At 33.3% G+C, this 21,068-nt stretch overlaps 1 protein-coding gene across 2 annotated transcripts in view; it reads right to left on the bottom strand.

Annotated features, from left to right (window-relative positions):
• Positions 1-2,461: 2,461 nt before the first annotated feature.
• The window catches only part of LOC126705847 (7-deoxyloganetin glucosyltransferase-like), a 71,428-nt gene continuing 52,821 nt past the window's right edge, over positions 2,462-21,068 (bottom strand). The window contains exons 1-2 of one of the 2 annotated variants that reach the window (XM_050405065.1): positions 4,738-5,320; positions 2,462-3,633 (exon numbers count right to left, since the gene is read on the bottom strand). In XM_050405065.1, coding sequence (XP_050261022.1) covers positions 2,681-3,633; positions 4,738-5,245 — 1,461 coding nt within the window. In that variant the 5' untranslated portion in view covers positions 5,246-5,320 and the 3' untranslated portion in view covers positions 2,462-2,680. Of the gene's footprint in view, positions 3,634-4,737; positions 5,321-21,068 lie in introns of those variants that run through there. The other variant, XM_050405067.1, reaches the window with a different exon arrangement.

The following is a 21,068-nucleotide window of genomic DNA, read 5'->3' as shown; positions in this document are numbered from 1 at the left end:
AGATCCTAGATGCTACAAGGCAAAGAGCTTCAGATAATAGACTGAGAACCATCTGGGGCCATCACAACCACCATCGGAACCCATAACCACTACAACCTCCATCGGAAACCATAACCACTGCAAGCCCTAATCTACAACCACAACCAAAATCAAATCAATCCACAACCCAAAACTACAAAAATAAAACGAAACCAATGAAGCAAATTTTGAGAGAGAAGAGATGTAGTTCAATCTAAACCTTTGGCATCAATTCCTCGCAAAAACGGTGGTGGTTGATTTGGGTTTGTTGGGTTTTTCACTACGGTGGCAGATCGACCTCCAAAACGCCACCTTCGGCATCGATTCCTTACAAAAATGATCGTAGTTGATCTGGGTTTGCTGGGCTTTTCACTATGGTGGTAGATTGACCTCCAAAACGCCACAACGAGAGAGAGAGAGAGAGAGAGAGAGAGAATGGGTGAGAGGAAACAATGTTGCTGGGCTTTTGTTTCAATCCTAAGAGAGAGAGAGCAGATCCACCTCATGTTGCTAGGCTTTTGTTTTTGTTTCATTGAAATGAATGACTTCTATTGGGTTAAAGAATAATGATTATTCCCTCATGCTTTTGTCTTCAATTGGATTAATGTCTTCTACTACTATCCTTTTGCTTTTGCAACATGAGATTTGTGAGATGGCACAAGTGGGTAAAGTGTCAAAAATGAAACCACGGATGGATAAGTTAAATTTAAGGCAAGTCACAGGTGGGTAACTTGTAATTCCTCCTAATCTTTATGCTTCAACAGTAGTGTCGGTTATGTTTTCTTTTTCTTTTCTTTTTTTCACTTCCATTTCTTTCTTTTGGCTTTTCATTTTCTTTTCAACTTTACTGCAGATGGGTTGCATCTTGTGCACAATTATTTTTGTTTTTGTTTTTGTTTCAATTCTTTCTCCATTACTAAATATTTAAATGCTTAAATGGGTGCCTTGACTTTTTTTATTTTTCTTTTTAGTAGCTACGTTGGTAGGAACATTTTATTGAAATTAGTAGCAATGTTTGGCATTATAGCTTGTGATCATCATCTAGGTATCAAAATCAAACATAGGCAGTGAAGATGGTAAGATCTCTTATTCATTTTGAGCTTTATCTATCTTTATGTACATGTGAAGAAGAAGATGAGTTTTCTCTTTCTTGTTTTTAGTCCTTAGCGATGAACTTTGTTGCAGTCCTTTTGTTTTTGTGGAGGCTGATTTGGGTTTGATTTTTCCTAGGGGTTTGTTCTTCGTGTTCAAGATTTGTGTGAATGGAGAGAGACCAATATTAGTTTTTGATCTTGTTTTCCAAGTATTTTTGTCTTCTTCTTCTCTTCTTTTTTTTTTTTTTTTTTTTTTTTTTTTTTTTTTGGGGAGAGGGATATTAAAAGGAAGCAGAAATACACATTTGTTCCTATTTTTTAACAAACAAAGCATACCTCAGGTGGGTAAAGTGATACATTTCAAACTACAAGTAGGTAAAATGATTTCGAGTCAAACCACAAGTACACAAAGTGATTTTGGGTCAAACCACATGTGGGTTTATTGTAATTACTCATTAAATTATTAAATTAGACCTCATAAGAGATTTAGAATAAAATAAAATTATTAAGATTCTTTATAAAATTGGGCTTAGGATTTCATTTTAATTTAAAATTTAAGGGGTTAAACATAAAAATTTTGAAAGTTTTATGCTAACTTGAAATATGATCAGGTCACATGGGAATATTGCAAGTTGTCTTAATTATAATGGTAAAAATAGTAAAGGTGATCATAATAATAATAATAAGTGGAATTATATACACAAAAGTGGTGCAGTCATGCATGACTCATGAATCACTTTTTAATGCGAAGCTTGCCATGTTTGAGGACAGAATTGGAACCTTCTAGTTCTAGGTTTTCACTTCACGTAAATTTTGTGAACTTGTAATAGGGCCTCAAATTAACTATTTTCTTATTGGGCTTAGGCCCTGACAAACTATGTTAAAGTGACCTTGGATTCCAACTCTTTCACTATAAGGTCTGCCCCAGGCCACCCATGTTAATTGAGGTCTCTTACATAAAATCTATGAAAAATTGAGTGTACCAAATGTTTTCTAATTCAACACCTACTTATCATGTTACATGCATTGTCACCAACTTTTGGATGAAAAGTCCATGAAATCACGCTCACTATATATTTTTATTGGCATTAATATTGGAGTTGACTACCCTTAAAACTAGGATCTATTGGGTGCTTTTATGAGAATGCAACCCATGTGTTATGGCAATAAAAAGGCCTCCCCAACAACATTGTAAAGTCGCATAGAAGAGAATTTTTCATTTTTTAGATATATGAGGTGGCAATTTTATATATTTTTCTTAATTTGATAGTTACAAACCTACCATAGAGAATGAGGGATAATATTAGATGTTTTTATTAAAAATACAAAAAAAAAAAAAAAAATGCCAATTAAACTACAAGCCTCTTGGCATGTTGACAAAATTCTTAATAAAAAAAAGTATAAAAGAGTCTTATACATACCCTTGTAAAACACTAAAACATCCATCTTATTTTAGGTCTCTTAACATAAGTTCTATGAAAATTTGAATTTGGACCAAATGTTTTCTTTGTGAAACACCTAATTACCATGCCTTGACACCCACTTTTTGATTGGAAATCCATGGAACCTCAACTAACATTATCAAAGTCAATATCGGTAAGCTCTTTTAGCTTCCCCACTAAACTAACAAAGTTAGTGTAAGAAGACCCACCTGATTTTGTTGCTGCTTGGGCTCTCTTCTTCCACTCCATGACCTTCTCTCTAATCTGCATCCCTTTTTCTCCCTCCATCAATTCTCTCACAAGCCCCTCAACTTTGTCTCTCTTCACATCCGTATCAATCTCCATCCCAATCCCCCACTTGTTGCATGAATAAAAGCAATTGGTTTGTTGCTCAGCAAAGAAAGGCCAACATATCAGTGGCACTCCCTCACAAATGCTTTCCAACGTAGAATTCCATCCACAATGAGTTAAAAATCCTCCAATTGAAGGATGACTAAGAATTCTCTCTTGTGGACACCAGTCTGAAAGGAATCCTCTTTCTTTAGTCTCCTCCATGAATTCCTTGGATAAGATCTCAACTCCACTATCCACAAGATTTGAGCGTATGATCCATAAGAATGAATACATGCTATTAGCAAGTCCCCAAGCAAATTCACTCAATTGGTCAGAAGTCATTATTATTAGGCTTCCAAAATTCACGTAAACAACAGAATTGGGCTCCCTTTTATCTAACCAGCTCAAGCAGTCATTATCTTCCTTCCACAAGTTTGATTCAACAGTCTCCAGCTTTGTTTCTGGAAATTGTTGATTAAGCATAGACAGTGGACCAATAGTGTAAAGATTAGGATACTTAATTTTGATAGCTTCTAAAACCTCTTCTTCCAAATCATCAAACGTGTTCAGGACAATAGCTCTAGCTTTCACAGCATCATTCACTGATTCTATGCTGTAATTGAACATTATGTCATTCTCATCGGTGGACCGAAGAAATGTTGGAAGATCTTTCAATCGAATCCCTTTCATTTCTGGTATCCAATCAATGGCAGTATCAAGATATCCGTTACTCAAGCAGTCCTCATCTACGTACAAGATTGAGACAAATAAGTGAATAACAAAATGTGTAAAATAAATAAATAAAAACTATTGATCTTATTTAACTTTTTCTTTATGTACTATAAGAAATATGTTCTATTTTATTTTATTTTTTAACATGAAAAATCAGGATTCTTTAAACACTTGACTATTTTTTGAGTATATAAACTTCTCATTTCAACTGCATTAGTAACTATTACAGGGAGCCATCCCTAACTCCAACCTAAAAAAATCAATTTATTTCCCAAACCCAACCCAATTCTCTTTACCCATGACATCTCGAATAATATGTGAAAGTTTCAAGTAGGGTTTTGGCCATCCCTGGGCGGACCTGATGGGGAAGTTTATGATATAGAATGCTTTCCCCGGTGGTAAAAACTAGTATTGTCCTATAGTTGCAGTGTATAGTTGCAGTGGGTTTGCATGTTCACTGCAACTATAGGACAATACTAGTTTTTGACTTTTCCTTTTCCTAATGGGTTTTACTTTAAACACATTTTAAGAGCTATTTTGGAAATTCCAAACCACCACCAACTCACCAGATTACAAAAATGGCTGGTCGGTTAAAAAATTGGATAGTTTCAAATCGGTAAAGTGGGTGGGTTAGTTTTAGTTATATATTGTACACTAAACTTCTAAATTTATTTTTAACATTTACAAATAATTTAAAAATTATTTCCTCTAAATCCTATAAACTATTGAAGAACTTGCAACAAATATATTCATTAAAAAAAATAATAGAAATGATCCACTTTCTCATAAATCAAAGTATAGTATAAGTATTTTTACTATTTTTTTTTTTTAATTTTTACGAACCGAAAGTGTTATAAAGAGAGAAAAAAAATTATACAGACAAACAAGCATCACTCCGAATAACAAAAACAAAAGAAGGGGGCTGTTGCCAAAAAAAAAAAAAAAAAAAATTGAATCATTAGACCAACCCGTATATCTTACCATGTGCTTTTTTTTTTTTTAGTTAATACTGAATCGTATATGCTTAATATTGATTGGGAAGCAACAAATAAAGAGGAAAACAAAAAAATATTAGCCTATTAATCATACCATTGTGGCATGGTTAATTAGAGATATACCTTTCAATGGAAAATAGCCTCTTTCTTTAAGGTCTTCATAGTGAAGATAACCCAACACACCACAACCACTAGGAGTGAAGAGCATCACCTCCGGAATGCCAAATTCTTGGGCAGCCTTTAAGGTAAAGCCCAAAACCCCATCAGAAACTATGCAAGAAACTGGAGGCACATCTGATGAAGCATTATTGAGTTTTGTGATAAGGTCATGGAGTGAACACAACCCATCAACAGACATGGTTGTGCATAAAGCTGGGAGGTCAAGTATTCCTCGCTGGTTTGTTGAAGGCAAGCCATCTGAGATTGTTTCAAACCTGAAATCATCTAAGCCTTTGAGAGAGTCTTGGCCTCTAGACTTCACTATGCGATTGTAGTTGAACTCTGTGTGAACAAAAGTGATATGAAAGCCTTTGGAATGAAGAAGTTTGGCAAGTTTTAGCATAGGGTTTATGTGGCCTTGAGCTGGAACAGGAATACAAATGGCGTGGGGTTTCTTCATTGTTGACTCCATTAGAAGCAAAAATGGACAGTGCAAAGCGGACCTTCTTCAAGTTCAGAACCAAGTTCTTGTTTATAAGTGATTTTATTTTATTTTATACACATAAAGCTAATCTTTGGACTTTCAAATTCAATTTCTCTCTTTTTCAATTATGAATTTATTAAACTGGTACAATTAAAATTAATTATCGAACTATATAATAATATAATCTTAAGACTTATGTATTATCAAAATTTTAGTTTGGAGCGATTTTGTTTCTTTGTTTTTTGTTTGTATGGAACGAAACAAATAAAAGTAATATATTATAGTTTCTTATTAAGTTTTGTAAGTGAAAAAAAATAAAAAATAAAAAATCAATTTTCATCACCAACCCGACCCAACTAGTAAAGAATCACCAAGTGGACCAGGGACGGCGGCACTTGTTTAGGGGGTTGGCTTCAAGAAAAATATTTTTTTATTAGTTTATTTTATGCTTAAGAATATTTTTGCATACATTGACTAAAATCTTACACACCTTAATCACAGATTAGTACAACCTAAAGTTAAACAACAATTAGACACAGTGTGTATAATAAAGTTACCAAATGTTCAAATATTTAATTGGTTAATAAATAATATGGTGCCAGTGAGTTGCATTTTGTCATTTAGTTTAAAATATTTTTATAAAAATAATGACAATTGCATAAAAATAAATAAATGTTATACATACTTAACAAAATAAATTGGTTACATGGTCACACATAGCCACATTGACAATAGATAATAAAAACTAATAATGAACTATCATGTAATAATTTTAAAATATGAAAAATCAAATAAGTAAATTGTAAAATTGCATATATTTACACTTTTTTTTTTTTGGTTGATGACTCGATATATTGAAGATCCTGTTTGTCATATTCGAGTAGGTCAAAATTGAATACCCCCAACTTGACTTGTTTGTCATATCTTTACTGAATTTTTACACACACAAACCAGTTATAGTACATTCTCAAAAAAAAAAAAAAAAAAAAAAAAAAAAAAAAAAAAAAAAAAAAAAAAAAAGAAGAAGAAGAAGAAGAAGAAGAAGAAGAAAGAAGAAGACCAATTATATATATATATATATATATATATATATGCCACTAAAAAATTGTATGTGAAAGACTAAAATGACACAATTTTACCTTGAATTTATGTTAATAACATCTGCCGTGCAAATTCAACAAAACATTATATTCTCAATTTATATTTCCTAAATAATATATAATTGCTAATTATAGTAGTTATTAATATTATTATGATTGTATTATCTATATATACTATAAAACCAAAACTTTTGACTTTTTGTTAATTTCATTAAAGTTCGATAGATAAGTTTTGCAGCTCACAAATTTCTACATCAGCATTTTTATTTTTTATTTTTAATTGGATTTATTCATTTTGATTTTATACCTGATTGATGCACACAAAAAAAAAAAAAAAAAAAAAAAAAAAAAAAAAAAAAAAAAAAATTCTGACCTACGCTATTATTATGTGACCCATTCTCTTCTCTTTGGTTGTCTCCATTCTTACGACTTTAGCCGATCTCTCTTTACTGCTTCCCATGCTCTCTTCACTGTAAAATAAAAATAGTTTGCTGCTGAAGTCAATCTCCTGACTAGAGCAAATTAGCAAGATTTGAATCCTATAGCTAGCTTTTCAATTTTCACTACAAAAAACATGGCTATAGACCCCAAAAACGCAGCTATAGGATATAGCTGCATTTACAAACAAGGTCTATACTACGCAGCAATAGCCCCTTGCGGGTCTATAGCTACGTTTTTTAACCGCAGCTATAGGCTGAGACCTATAGCTGCTCCGCTTTGAGCTGCGTTTAAAATCGCAGTTATAGGCCAGACATGCTTTAGGTCCTTTTTCAGGAAAAAAAAAATTGTTCAACATAGAGCTGCGCTTAAAAGATGCGGCTACAGACAATACTAAAGCTGCGTTTCTTATAAATGCAGCTCTAGGTAGGTCTGAAGCTACGTTTATTAAATGCGGCTTTAGGACATATTTCAAATAAATAAATAAAATGGATCTATAGCCGTGTTTTTAAAAACACGGCTATAGTTTTTTTTTTTCTTGCTAAAGTTTTTCATGACTATATCAGCAAAGCACTTTCATAATAATAATTAAAGTGTGTTTGTAATTATCCTTTGGCAGAAGAAAGAATCCGAGGGAGAGAGAGAATTTTCAATCAACTAGCAAGATTCCAGAGGCAAACAAAACAAAAACTTAAATACAACTGGTAAACATATTTCATTGACCTAAGGCACACAAAAACATCTTCACAATTTAAACAAAATAATCTATGGAATGTTGGCATATGTAAATTGAACTTAGTAGCAAGTAAAAAAAAAAAAAAAAAAAAGACTAGAGAGACCCTGAATGAAGATCAAAGAAGAGTAGCAAACATATGAAACTCAGCAACAAGTAAAAAAAAAAAAAAAAAAAAAAAAAAAAAAAAAAAAAAAAAAAAAAACTTAGTAGCAAGAAGAATAAAAAGGAAGAGCAAATAGAAGCAAACCTGAATTGAACTTAGTAGCAAGTAAAAAAAAAAAAAAAGACTAGAGACCCTGAATGAAGATCAAAGAAGAGTAGCAAGCATATGAAACTCAGCAACAAGGAAAAAAAAAACTTAGTAACAAGAAGAATAAAAAGAAAGGAAGAGCAAATAGAAGCAAACCTGAATGAAGATCAAAGAAGAGTAGCTAGCAATCAACAAAGAATGCTATAAAAATAGAATCAAGATGGAGACTAGAGAGACCCTTAGACCTCTTAAAATCTCCTCTTTGTTTTGATGGGCTCATATTTGGGGTTTTACGCATTGTATTTCAATTTCTGAATTCTTACAATTTGTTAGCTTTAGTTTTTGAACTTGTTGTATTTGTTTCTTGTATGTAGTGTTCACTATTGTGAACGTGATGTTCAGTTTTTTCAATAAAAGTCTTATTACTTATGCAAAAAAAAAAAAAAAAAAAAAAAAAAAGGTTCCATGCCTACTTCAAAATTATTGGAGGTAAGGCTTGGCTGCTATTACCCATGATGACCAAATAACTACAAGTCAAAATTCCATAAGAGAAAAGTGGGAATATATCAAACATGACTATCACTGCAATAACAAGCCACCAGCTGAGACTTGTAAATCTGACCCATCACAGGTTGAACTGGAGAAAATAGACGATTAAATCTTGATCACTGTGCGAAGTGCAAATATCCAAATATAAGTTAAGACTCCACAACAGGAGGGTTCCAAAGAAACTTAAAATTAATAATGGTGATTAGCATACTAAACACAACAACCATTAGCTAAACATTACCAAACATACACATATTGTTGCTCAAAAATAAAATTCTCAATCATGGTATAAGTAATTCACTCAATTCAAACTAAAACACCAAAAAAATCACAAAAAATTTCCTTGCATTTATAAATCACATTAACACAAAAAAAAAAAAAAAAAAAAAAAAAGCACCACCAAAATTTTCCAAAACAACATTTTGATTCACAAAAATCATAGCAAAAATTTATCTCTCCCCTTGTAGTACAGGTTCCAATACACAACTTGCACCCATACTTTTGCTCAAGCGACTGCATCCAAAATTAAGCCAAACATTCAAACTTTCTCTTCAAAAAAAAACCCAAATGCGAAAAATCGCCAATGCAAAGATCATACCTAGCCAAGAATGTGAGCGCTGGAGTGCCAGAAAGTGTCGCGGCCTTCGTTGGATTCAAAAGTGAAGAGCTTGAGCTTACAATCAGACCCCAGAGGCCTAGACATGTCCCAAAGAACCCCATTGACCTCAGAAATCAAAGCGTTGGCAGCCAAACTCTTCAAAATCTCTTTCGCAACGCCCAATGGCGATGTCACCCACTTCTTCCCTTCCTTCACAGTCCCATCCAGCAACGTAATCCTTCCAAAAAAAAAAAAAAAACTAGAAAATTTCAAATCAGAATTGAGTGAGTGCAAAAAATCTAGGCTAGGGCGAGGGTGAGGAGGATCGGTGGTAGAGAGGGGTGGGTTGAAGGTGAGGGTTTGGGAGTCAAAGGGAGAGAGGGAGAGAGAAGGTGAGAGATTGGGTTAAAGATTAGAGTATTGTTTAGGGGTTTTTTTTTTTTTTTTTTTTTTTTAAATTTATACCAAATCTGTAGCCGTGTTTAAACAAATGCAGCTACAGACATGCTTTAAGCCGCGTTTATATAAAATGCGGCTTAGGTATGCAATTGTAGCCGCATTTATAGAAAACACAGCTCTAGGTAGGGCTTTGGCCGCGTTTTTTAAACGTAGCTTTAGGAATTTTTTTTTTTTTTTTTTTTTTTTTTTTTTTTTTTTTTTTTTAATTCGGATGGGTCTATTGCCACGTTTTTAAAATGCGGCCTAAGCCCAACCCACAAAAACGCAACTCAAACATAAAAAAACGCGACTATAGAGCTGATCTTTAGGCTGCGTTTGGTATACGCAGTTTGTGTAACTACGTTTTTGCCAAACACGGCTCAAAGCCAGTTTATAGCTGCATTTTTGTAAACACTGCTTAAAAAAACACAACTAAAGCTCGCGTTTTTTGTAGTGTCTAAAAGTTATTTATATCCTATCAAATAAGTTATGGTTCTTATGTAGAATTGTAGATATGTATCTGTTTTTCGTTTAGATTTCTAATTGTTTGTTACTTTTTATGTTTTATTTAATCATTAGGTATCTATGCTAATGGAGGAAGTGGAGCATGACTATGAACAAAGCTTTCACATTCTATTCTAACCTTAAAAATCGTAGAGGCTAATGATTGGTCTTTATGTCAAAAGAAGATCTTGGAAAGTGCAATAGGGTGGGCATTAGAAAAAGGAGAAATACTCCATTAATTATATTTAAACAACAAATCCTAACTTCTTAATTCTTACTAAGAGTATGTTTGAAATCTGCTTATTTTGTTAAAATTAAAAACTTTTTATTGAAAGTATTCTAGATAAAGATAAAAGTTAGCTGAAATAGTACAGTATGACCCATAAATAGTACCAAAAAGTGCAATGAGACTTATGAATAGTAATAAAAATAAACTAAATAATAAAATAAATTGATTTTTTAAACGGAAGTCAAACTCACACTAGATATTATTAGTAGATAATAAAATAATTTCAGTAATTGATTTAAATTTTAAATTAAAATCAGTTATAATTTATTTATTAAATTTAGTGTAAAATTGTTTTGAAAATATTGTGATCATGAACTATTTCTTAATGTATGTGTGTGAGATCAGCGATCCGATTCTTGCGGGACAAATAAAAAAAAAAAATTGCAAATAAAACAAAAGTTGAATCATTTGCATTAAAAAAAACGGTTTTATTTTTTGGGTTGCGCTAATGGACAGTGCCAACTGACAAGTGACAACTGTACCAGAATCGTTCGTTAACGGGCATTAAAGAAAGAGATATGACAAGTGACAACTGTACCAATATCGTTTTATGGAGATGTGCAATCACATGTTGCATCATTTTCATATTATTTTAAAAGGTTTGACATTAAAATGGTGACTGTATCTGTGCTTTTCGTACTTATCAAAAATAAATAAATAATAATTTTTGTGTGTGATTGTTTCTTAAAAAAAATAATAAAAATAAAAAATAAAAACAAAAGGAATGCGTGCCCTTGTTGGCATATAGCTTTCATGAGTTTTTTTTTTTTTTTTTTTTAATTAAAAATATAAATAAATAACACCAAAGTTTTGGACTTTTTGTGTTAAGTTCAGAATATGCCCTAACTTTTGGGCTGAGAAAGGATCGTTTTGTCTGAGTTGTAAAAGATTTGCAGAAACGTCACGTGTAAATAGAAACCATCATATTATTTTATCCGTAATTGCCTTTTAATTGTTGGAGTGAAGGTGGAATGGAATGGCCTATATTGGCGGCAAAAATGGCATGAAGGAGGGAACCAACATAATGATGATGATGGTGGCAATAATAATTAGATGGATAAATTATAATTTATTCATGTTTTCATTTTATTTATTTTATTTTTTTTATAACCATATTTTCATTAGTCTATAGACTCTACACATTTGTCCCATAAGATTTGGATTGAATTAAATTGGTACTAGTTTGATTGTATTTAAAATGAACATAATTATTTGGGGGTGTTCACAGTTGTTTGAAGTTTGAATATTTGATTATACTAGTACATGTGTAAAGTCTTATTGTCCCAAACACAAGGATGAAGTCAAGATTTTGACTGAAAGGATGGGCCAAAATTTGAATTAACAAATTTTGATAATTCAAGACTAAGAAATATACTAAAATTAAAAACTAAATTAATACTAAAAAAAAAAATAAAGGCTAAAATGCAAAACTGATCTTCTAAGCTTTTTTCAAATTTCATTTCAGTCCTCTAACTTTATTTTTGTTCATTTTAGTCCTCTAAGTTTCATATTTATTCAATTAAGGCTTTTCCGTCAACTTTTGTTAAATTTTTTTTTTTTTTTAATCTGGAAAATATTTTTCAATCATTAATTTAATTTTTTTTAGTTTAAAAAATTTGAGGAAAAACATTTAAAAATTAAAAAATTAACCACAACATATAACAAAAATTAATGGAAAAGCCTTAATTGAATAAACTTGAAAGTCAGAGGACTGAAATGAATGAAAGCAAAGTTAAAGGACTGAAATAAAATCTGAAAAAATTTAGAAGGTCAATTTTGCATTTTAGCCGAAAATAAAACTAGATACTATTTTTTTTTTTTAATATATATCAACTTAAGCAGTCATGATACATAAAAATAAATAAATAAATTTGAATTTATCACGCTCCTAACCCAATGAATAGGCTAAGCACTAGGGGTGGCAATTCGTGTTCACATGTCGGGTTCTTGTCGTGTTAAGCCATGAGTATTTAGTTATATGGGTTGACCCAAACCCAAGTACCCGACCTGTTTAGTAAAAGTGTCACAAATTCTTGACCCTAACACAACCTGTTTATTAAACAGATAGACTCAACCAAGGGAGTCAATACTGTACCGAGAGCTATTTCGGTTTGATCATAGATACGAAATATTTCGGTACCTATTAATACCAGTGTACCGTTCTAGAATTATCAGCAATTTTATACATACATATATATATATATATATATAAATAATATTACATTCTAATCCAACCCAACATTGTAATTGTAAAATTATAATAATAATAATAATAATAATATAGATATTCAAGTACATATATAGATCTAGTTTTTTTTTTTTTTTTTTTTTTTTTTTTTTTTTTTTTTTTTTTTTACCTTGGATTAATTCCTAAAAAATAAAAAAAATAGGTTTTTTTTTGAGAAACTAAAAAAAAAAGGTAGTTTTATAATGAAAAATATATGAAAAGTAAAAAATAAAAATAAAATGAAGACTGAATTCTTGAACAACGAGCAGAAATGTCATATGAGTACAATTCAATCAACGAAAAAAATAAAGAAAAAAGCTTAGGGCCTATTTGGATTTTTTTTTTGTCATCACTTATTACTCCTCACTCAATTTTCATCACTCATTACTCATCACTTAAAATACCCAACTCTCTACACCACACCCGTTTGGCAACTAATTTTAATACTCATCACTCAAATATTTCCACCTTTTTGTGGGTCCGATGCCTAAGCTGAGTGTCAGACCACTCTGTTATTTCAACAGTGCCTCTCCCCTTCACCCCTTCAACAGAATGCCTCTCCCACCATTCTCTTCCTCTCTTATTAGCTCCAAAAAAATCAAAGCTCAAATATTAAAGCAGAGAGCAAAGCACAGAAAGCAAGCTTTGGCATCCGTCACGTACAAGGCCGACGTGGCAGCGCTCTGCGTCACGTGCGACTCGATATCCACTCGGCCAACCCGCTCACCCACCGCCACGATCGAGATCCGGTGGAGCCTTTCTTTGCTCCGCCGAGTCGATCATCAAATCGAGCGCTCTGCCAAGTTGGTCATCAAATCGATTGGATGAAGCTGGGTTTATTGGGTGGGATGAAGTTGGGTTTATTAGGTTGGATGAAGCTGGGTTTATTGGGTGGGGTTTGGAGAAGCAGCGGCGGCAAGGGAGAGGGTGGCCGCCATGGAGGATGAGGTTTTGTGGCCGTGTGGATGAACATGTTTGTGGGTATGAAACCCATTTTTGTGGTCGTGTAGATGAACATTTTTGTGGAATGATTGGTGGCAATGAAACCCTTTTTTTTTTTATAAAGTATATTTGGTGTTTCTGTGAAGAAGAAAAGAAAGAAAAAGAATGAAGAAGAAGAAGAAGAAAATGGCTGTTGGAGTGAGTCTGTGAAGAAAAAAAGAAAGAAGAAGAAAAAGGTGTGCCTGGAAATGACTTTACACTGACAGTGGGTCCCATGTATGTGGGTTTAATTACCAAAATGCCATTGGAAACTAAGTTATGGAAACTAAAAACACCTAAAATGTGTTTTTAGTTTCCATAACTCATCACTAAAAAATTAGAGAATTGAGTGATGGAAACAAAACTGGAAACAGAGTTATTGAAATCCAAACAAGCTTTTGAGTCTGGGTCCCACCATTTTTGAGTTATGAGTTATGGAAATAGAGTTATGAAAACTAGAAATCCAAACACCCCCCTAAGTTTTAAATTTCAAAAAAGACTGATGGCTGTCATTCACATTGAAAAAGGCAAAACTCAAAGCTTTTTTCAAACTCTTAACACCCTCCCATCAACCACGTGTCCTAGAAACTAACTTTTAAATATATTTTTTAACTTTTGCATTGAGAAGAGCACTGGTCAGCGTACAAAACAAGAAGGAAATAAACTTGGCATGCCTTGCAGCCAGATCTTCAGTACACCCACAAGAGAAACGATGTAAAACAGAGAAGAAGAAGAAGTGGGTGAGAAGAAGGCTGTAAAAATAAAACAATGCAAGAAGAAGAAACAAAGAAGGGTGCAAGGCTGAAAGCTGTGGCGATAACATTTTCTTGGCTTTTTTCTTTTTTAGTGGTATGTTTTTTTGGTTTTTTCTTTACCAGGCTGAATCAGTTTTGTAGGCCGAAACATCCGATTTTCTCCGGTATTGACCAAAATTTGAAGCAGAACGAAACATAAGTGTTTCCGTACCGGTTCACCGACTGGTAAGATAAATACCGGCCGGTACGGTATGGTATTAACTTCTTTAAACTCGGCACGATACGTTTAACCGGTTTCATTAACAAGTCATGTAAACATCAACACAAATAACCCATTTATACCTGATTAATAAGTCGTACTTGACTTGAATAATATGTTATCAATTCCTATATATCTAAAATTAAAATACAATTACAACCATAAATATAGTAATAAACATATAATTACAATAGTAAATTAAGCAATAATAGGAGCTAGAAAACATGGTGGTGCCTAAATTCAGAAGCTCCAAACTTTTAATTTTGGGCTCTAACCAATACCAATCATATACTTAAAAAGCACAAGTTACTTGTAATTTTTCTTTAGTGAAGAATTTTTTTTATGGTAAAAAAGAAAAAAAAAATTGTTTTTGTTTTAGAAGGGAGCAACCAACAACATGGTCGCCATTTTTTTTTTTTTTTTGGGAATTGAAAGTGATTGGTAAAACTTGTTAGAGCATTACCATCAGGTCTCTTATAAAAAATTTCATTTTGACACACCAAAAGCCTACTTTATTATTTTAACACACCATTTTACAATTCACCATTTATCACATCTTCTATTCTTTGATTCTAAACATTAAAATAATATATTCAACACATTAAATAATATATTTACTCAAAACCCAGCAAATACACAAATGCACAGCCCAGTGGTAGTCACCACCACCCAAGAACCAACAACCACCACTACAACCACCGCCACAACAACCACCGCTACAACCATTGCCACAAACTACAACCACAGTCACTGGATCCTCCAACAAATTCCAAATCCAAAAACCTCAACAACAACAACAACAAAAAAAAAAAAAAAAAAACCTCAAAATCTTCAACAAAACCCCAACCCAACAGATTAATCAATGACCAAACTCAACCAACCATCGGCGGTGAGAGCTGTGGAGGATGACGCAGCTTCAAATCGGTGAGTTTCAAATCAGTGACGTGGCTAAGATGCGCATCAAAAAGTTGAATAAAACCAAAGGCGAGCTTCAGATCAGTGGCAGCGATGGCGGCTTTAGATCGGCGAGCTTTAGATCAGTGGCATAGCTGAGATGCACATCAAAAGTTGAATAAAACTAGAGTCGAGCTTCAGATCAGCAGTGGTGATGGCGGCGATGGAGTCTTCAAACTAGATGTGATGGCTGCGACTTGATCTGTGAGGGATTAGTGAGGGTGAGGGAGGGTGAGGGAATTTGATCTGAAGAAGAAAGAGAGAGAGAGAACACGGGTTGAATCTGTGAGAAGAGAGAGAAAAAGTTGAATAAAATATTGAGAGGAGAGACAAAAAAGTTGAATAAATTTTTTTTTTTTAACACATCTGTCGATACCGTTATAAAGATGGAATGGTACTGTTCACATGTGTCAAAATTTATAGGATATAGAACACCTCATGATAAGGGTTTTTTGGTGTTTGGTGTGTCAAATGCCAAATATTTGGTGTTTGGTGTGTCAAATGCCAAATATTTGGCATTTGACACACCTGATGGTAATGCTCTTACACCAACTGGCAACTTTTCCTGATAGCTAAAAATAATTGACAAGTTGAACTGAACAAGGGGAAACTAGTAAAGATTCTGTAAAATACTAAAAGCTTTTGAGCCTTTTCCTAGTCATGACCAAGGTTGTCAAAATCGGGATCCTACGTAGAATTGTAGGAGATAGGTGGGATCGTGGATCATAAGATCAGATCATGAATCGTAAGATCCTACATTATTTGAAAAAAAAAAAAAAAAACACATTGGTATGTTAAATAATGACATAAATTATACATTCTTTCATAAATTTGCATCCATTTGATGTAATTACCATATATCGCTACATCCATTTGTAAACAATATTTAAAGATGCCAAAAACCTCAAAACCTGACATTTTATTGGGATGTTATTTTTCATTTGGGTCTAACTGAGTCTTTTGTCAAGTTAAAGAAGATTACAAGAAACCATAATCGTTTAGAATCGTCAGAATCGTATGATCCTACCAATCTTGAATGATTGCAAAGATCTTTGAAAGATCCAAATCGTTTTGGGCAGGTGGAAACATAAAATTGTAGGATTGTAAGATTCAGATCAGGATTTTGACAACCATGGTCACGACTTATATCAAACACCTGATGTCCTTCTATAATATCACCATAGATGGATTGAGCATTGCAAATGTGTGCTCACAAAAGCAGGAGTTGACACAGTTTTGGTATCTACATTCACAAGAGATGTCAAGAACTCGACCTTCTTCAATCTATACCTAATTATCTTCTTGAATTATTCTGTAGGGAGCAAAGAGCCTAACAGAGATTGGATCAGAGGGTACACCGTACACTAGAGCCATTGGGATTACTGCAAGTGTTGCAGTGAAGTTGTGGGCCTTAAGAGACCGTAATTTAAAAAAAAAAAATGGTACGACATAGCGTGAGTATGGCAATTAATTAATATTTATATATAGGTATATTTTTAAATATTTTAGGACATAAAATATGTTTATGTCTAGGATTTAAATTAAGTAAAACAACAAATAAGTAAACTAACACCCAAAGTAATACAATAAAACCTATGAAATGTTGTTTAAAGTACAAACCAAAAAAAAAAAAAAAAAAGACAAAAAGAAAAAAAAATACAATTTATTAGCTTAAACTTATATTATTATTATCTATAATATACTATTAGCATAAATAACAATTCTATTTATTATCCCAAATCTGATGGTACCTAAACGTAAATTATACTATTATCCCAAACATTTATATTATTAAAGTGATATTAGTTTATTAGTTTATTTAACACAGTAGGCAGATAAATCCCAAAGCAAAAAAGGAAAAAAAGAAAAGAAAAGAAAAGAAAGAATGACCAAAGGAGAGAGAAAGAATGCAATTAGCGATACTTGAAGAAGGAGAGAGAAACGGCAGAGTGAGAGAAAGGCTTTGGGGTCATCGGAGAAGTTTTGATGGTCATCAATCTACGCTCTATGGTGGTCACTGATCTCGACACAGCAGATGAGAAGAGCTGAGGAGTGAGGGCTGAAGTCTGAAGGAGTGTGTGTGTGACTGTGTGAGGCATCAGTCCTAGAAGATAGAGGCAAGCAAATTTTTAGGATTTAGTCAAACAAGATCAATGGTAAGTGATTTTCCAAATGTCAAAATCATGAGCTTTCTTTTTTTCTTTTTCTTTTTTAAGATTTTCTGTGTCCGCCGTGTCAAAATTAATAAATAAATAAATAAGAGAAAAAAAAAAGGAGAGACATCATTGGATACGGATTTTGGGTATGTCTTACCAATACCCGTGTCCAACACATGTCAGACACGAGTACTGGGCCAAAAATGCCGTGTCCATGCAACATAGGTTACAGGAAAGCCAATAAGTGTGCCGACGCTCTTGCTAGAAGAAGAGCTCTTCTCTATTTTGTTGCTCAACTTAGACTGGTGTTTTGTATAACCATTCTATTAGCTCTGCTGGGGCTAGTTAGTTTTTGTTAAGGAAAAGCCTCTTCTACCAAAAAAAAAAAAAGATTCTACATGTTCTTGTAGATGGCCACTTGAACTTTGGGGTTTTAAGGAGACATTTTCAATTTTAGGGGGGAGCTAGCTATGAAATTTTTATACGACATCTTTTAAAAAAAAAAAAAAAAATCAAAAGGTAGTCCCCTTGGCCCATACATAATCTCATCACCTTCTACACACTAGATAATTACATGGAAAAATTTGATGGAGGGATATATAGTGATGTGGAGCCAATTTGAAAAGGCTATGTTGCTTAGAGTAAGTAGGGTTAGGGTATACTAACCCTTCTTTTAACCTCGCTATGTTAGCCAAACAGGGTTGGAGAATTCTCCAAAATCCAGGTTCACTTGTTGCTCAGGTATACAAAGCTAGATACTTCCCTTTTAATGATGTGCTCAACTTAAAGAAGGGTAGTAATCCTTCCCATGCTTGGAGAAGCATCCACAATAACTTATAGGTGATAAGAAATGGTACCAGATAGAGGGTAGGAAATGGCCGAAGAATCCATATTTGGGAAGATAAATGGCTCCCCACTCCAACTACTTATAAAGCGATTTCTCCCCCTAATGACCTTGGAGAATTCCCAATAGTCTCATCCCTCATCGACAAGGACACAAAATGGTGGAAAGTGAATACTATCAAGGCTTTGTTCCTCCCCTTTGAAGCAAGCTCGATCCTAAAAATCCCCTTAAGCTACAATCTGCCAAAAGACAAACTAATATGGGTGGGAAATAAAAGGGGTTACATCATGGTTAAAAAAGCTTACTACATTGATGCTAAGATTGTGGACTCCAATGAGGAGGGAGAAAGCTCAAATAGGGATTCAAGGTCTCAACTCTAGAAATTGATAAGGCAGCTAAAGTTACCAGCAAAAATTTGTATTTTTGCTAGGTGGACATGCATGAATGCCCTCCCCACAATGCGAAATTTAAAGCTTTGAGGTGTGAACACTGTTTGTTTTTGCCTCCTCTGTGACAAAGTCCCTTAAAGCCTCCCTCATGCCTTACTTTATTGTGAGCATGCAAAAAAAAAAAAATACTGGGCTTGTTGGAATAACTACGCTGTGGACTTGTCTTTGAAAGCTTAGAATGTCCTAGACATCGCCCTCAAAATTGCTAGATAAAGGTACCCCCATGACTTAGAGCTATTCTTTACTATAGCTTGGACAATTTGGTGGAATCGCAATCAAGCTGCTCATGATGACTTGGGCTCTCCTCCTACTTAGGCTTGGGAAATAGCCAAAAGAACTTTGGTGGGCTTTAAAGGTGCCACCTCAACTTCCCTCCCATTACAACCATCATCTATCTCACTTGGAAAGCCCCACCTCATGGCTTTTTCAAAATCAATGTTGATGGGGCAGCTTCAAATGATAACGTAAACTCTAGCATTAGGGTGATTATTAGAGATAGCCATATATCACCCTTAGCAACTATGAGTAAGTTTTTGCCCATGCCCTATCTAGCAGAGGTTACCGAAGCCCTTGCATTACAACAAGGAGTCCAACTTGCTTCAAAAATAAAACTCTCTCAAACCATCTTTGAATTTGATATCCTTTCCCTTGTCCAAGATTTGAACTTTGGTGAGGATGGGGGCAAATAGGGACATATCCTTTAGGAGATTAGAAGTACCAAGAACACCTTCAGCTGATTTTCCTTTTAGCACCTGAAAAGGGACAGCAACATAATAGCTCACGAATTGACCAAAGCAACTAGATCTTCCGAGACATCCCAATTCTAGAAAGGGATCTCCCCTCTTCTTATGCTGCAATTTTTGATATCTGATTTGTCATGTAACTCTGTTCCTTAGCTGCTTTCCTTTCTGTTGTACTCCATTTTTAGTTGGAATATATCTATTCCTAGTTTCACCATAAAATATATATATATATATATATATATATATAAAGTAGGATTAGGCTAGTTTTCAAGAGACACATTCTTAGAACAATAGTTCAGATTTATCTATTAAAAAAAAAAAATTGTTAAGCTTTTTAAGTTTGTAACTTTTGTTTTTTTTTGTATTTTTTTTTTAATTATCATTTGTTTGGCAAGTTCAACTGACATGGTTGATTTTCATTGTCTTGTGCCTTAATTACTTTTATCCTTGAGAGTTTTTGATGGTGTTCATTTGTGACCCTCAAGTTCAATTCCATTTTCAAGTTGGTACTTCCACTTATCTCCTTTAGTGATCAAATTTTTAAGTACGAAATAAGAACTCAGTCATGTGTCTACTTCCTCCTTTTTTGCATTTTTGTCTTGCGACATTACCCAAACAATGGATTTATTTTTTGCAGAAATCACATTTTCAGGCGATTCCCACTTTGGTCTCTAAATTTTATTTTTACCACTTTTAGTCCCCAAAATCAAAAACCGTTCCATTTTAGTCCCTACCGTCATCTCACTAACGGAAAATAGCCTACGTGGCAAACGGAGTGCACTGTTGGCACACTAAAAGCTGACGTGGCCATTAAAATAATAATAACAAATGTTATTTGGCATTAAAAAATGCCACATTAGCATCTAAATTTAAAAAAAAAAAAAAAAAAAAAAAAAAAAAAACTAATTTATCAATTTTAACTAAATAAAAAACTAAAAACATAATTAAAAACAAAAATCACATGAATCAAGATCTAAGTGTATTTTGAACAAGAATAACAAAAATACCAACAAAGATGTTTCTTAAAAGAAAGAAAAAAGAAAAAAAGAAAAAAGGAAAAAAAAAAAGAAAAACCAACCCAAATTTAAATACAAGAACAACATTTTTCTTTTCAGTCTTTCATCCTCTCATTTTCATTAAAACCCACACAATCCCATCCTCTTTGTCTCTCTTTTCCTCTCTTCCTCGTCCTCTCAAATCCACACCCCATGCAAACATGAGAAAGAAGAAAGCAGCGAATTTGAGGTTGATTCCGTTTTGGTTGGTCTGAGTTTGATTACGTTTGGGTTTTGTTAGGACATATGTGATTCACTTGTTAGGAACATATGTCACTATTTTATATAATTGGCTAATCCTTTGACAAAACGCACTTTTCTTGTAATTGGGTAGATCTAGGTATTTTTAATACTTCAAGAAACAAGGTTTCAAGATCAAGTGTCGAAATCATTCAAGTCTGTCCAAGAAACAAGGTTTCAAGATCAAGTGTCGAAATCATTTAAGTCTATCCAAGAAACAAGCTGAATAGTGCAAATCCATTAAAG

The sequence above is a fragment of the Quercus robur genome, chromosome 11 (genome assembly GCF_932294415.1).
Source record: "Quercus robur chromosome 11, dhQueRobu3.1, whole genome shotgun sequence".
Taxonomy (NCBI): Eukaryota; Viridiplantae; Streptophyta; class Magnoliopsida; order Fagales; family Fagaceae; genus Quercus; species Quercus robur.
The sequence above is the reverse complement of the archived record's forward strand: the minus strand, read 5'-3'. Positions and strand labels throughout refer to the sequence as shown.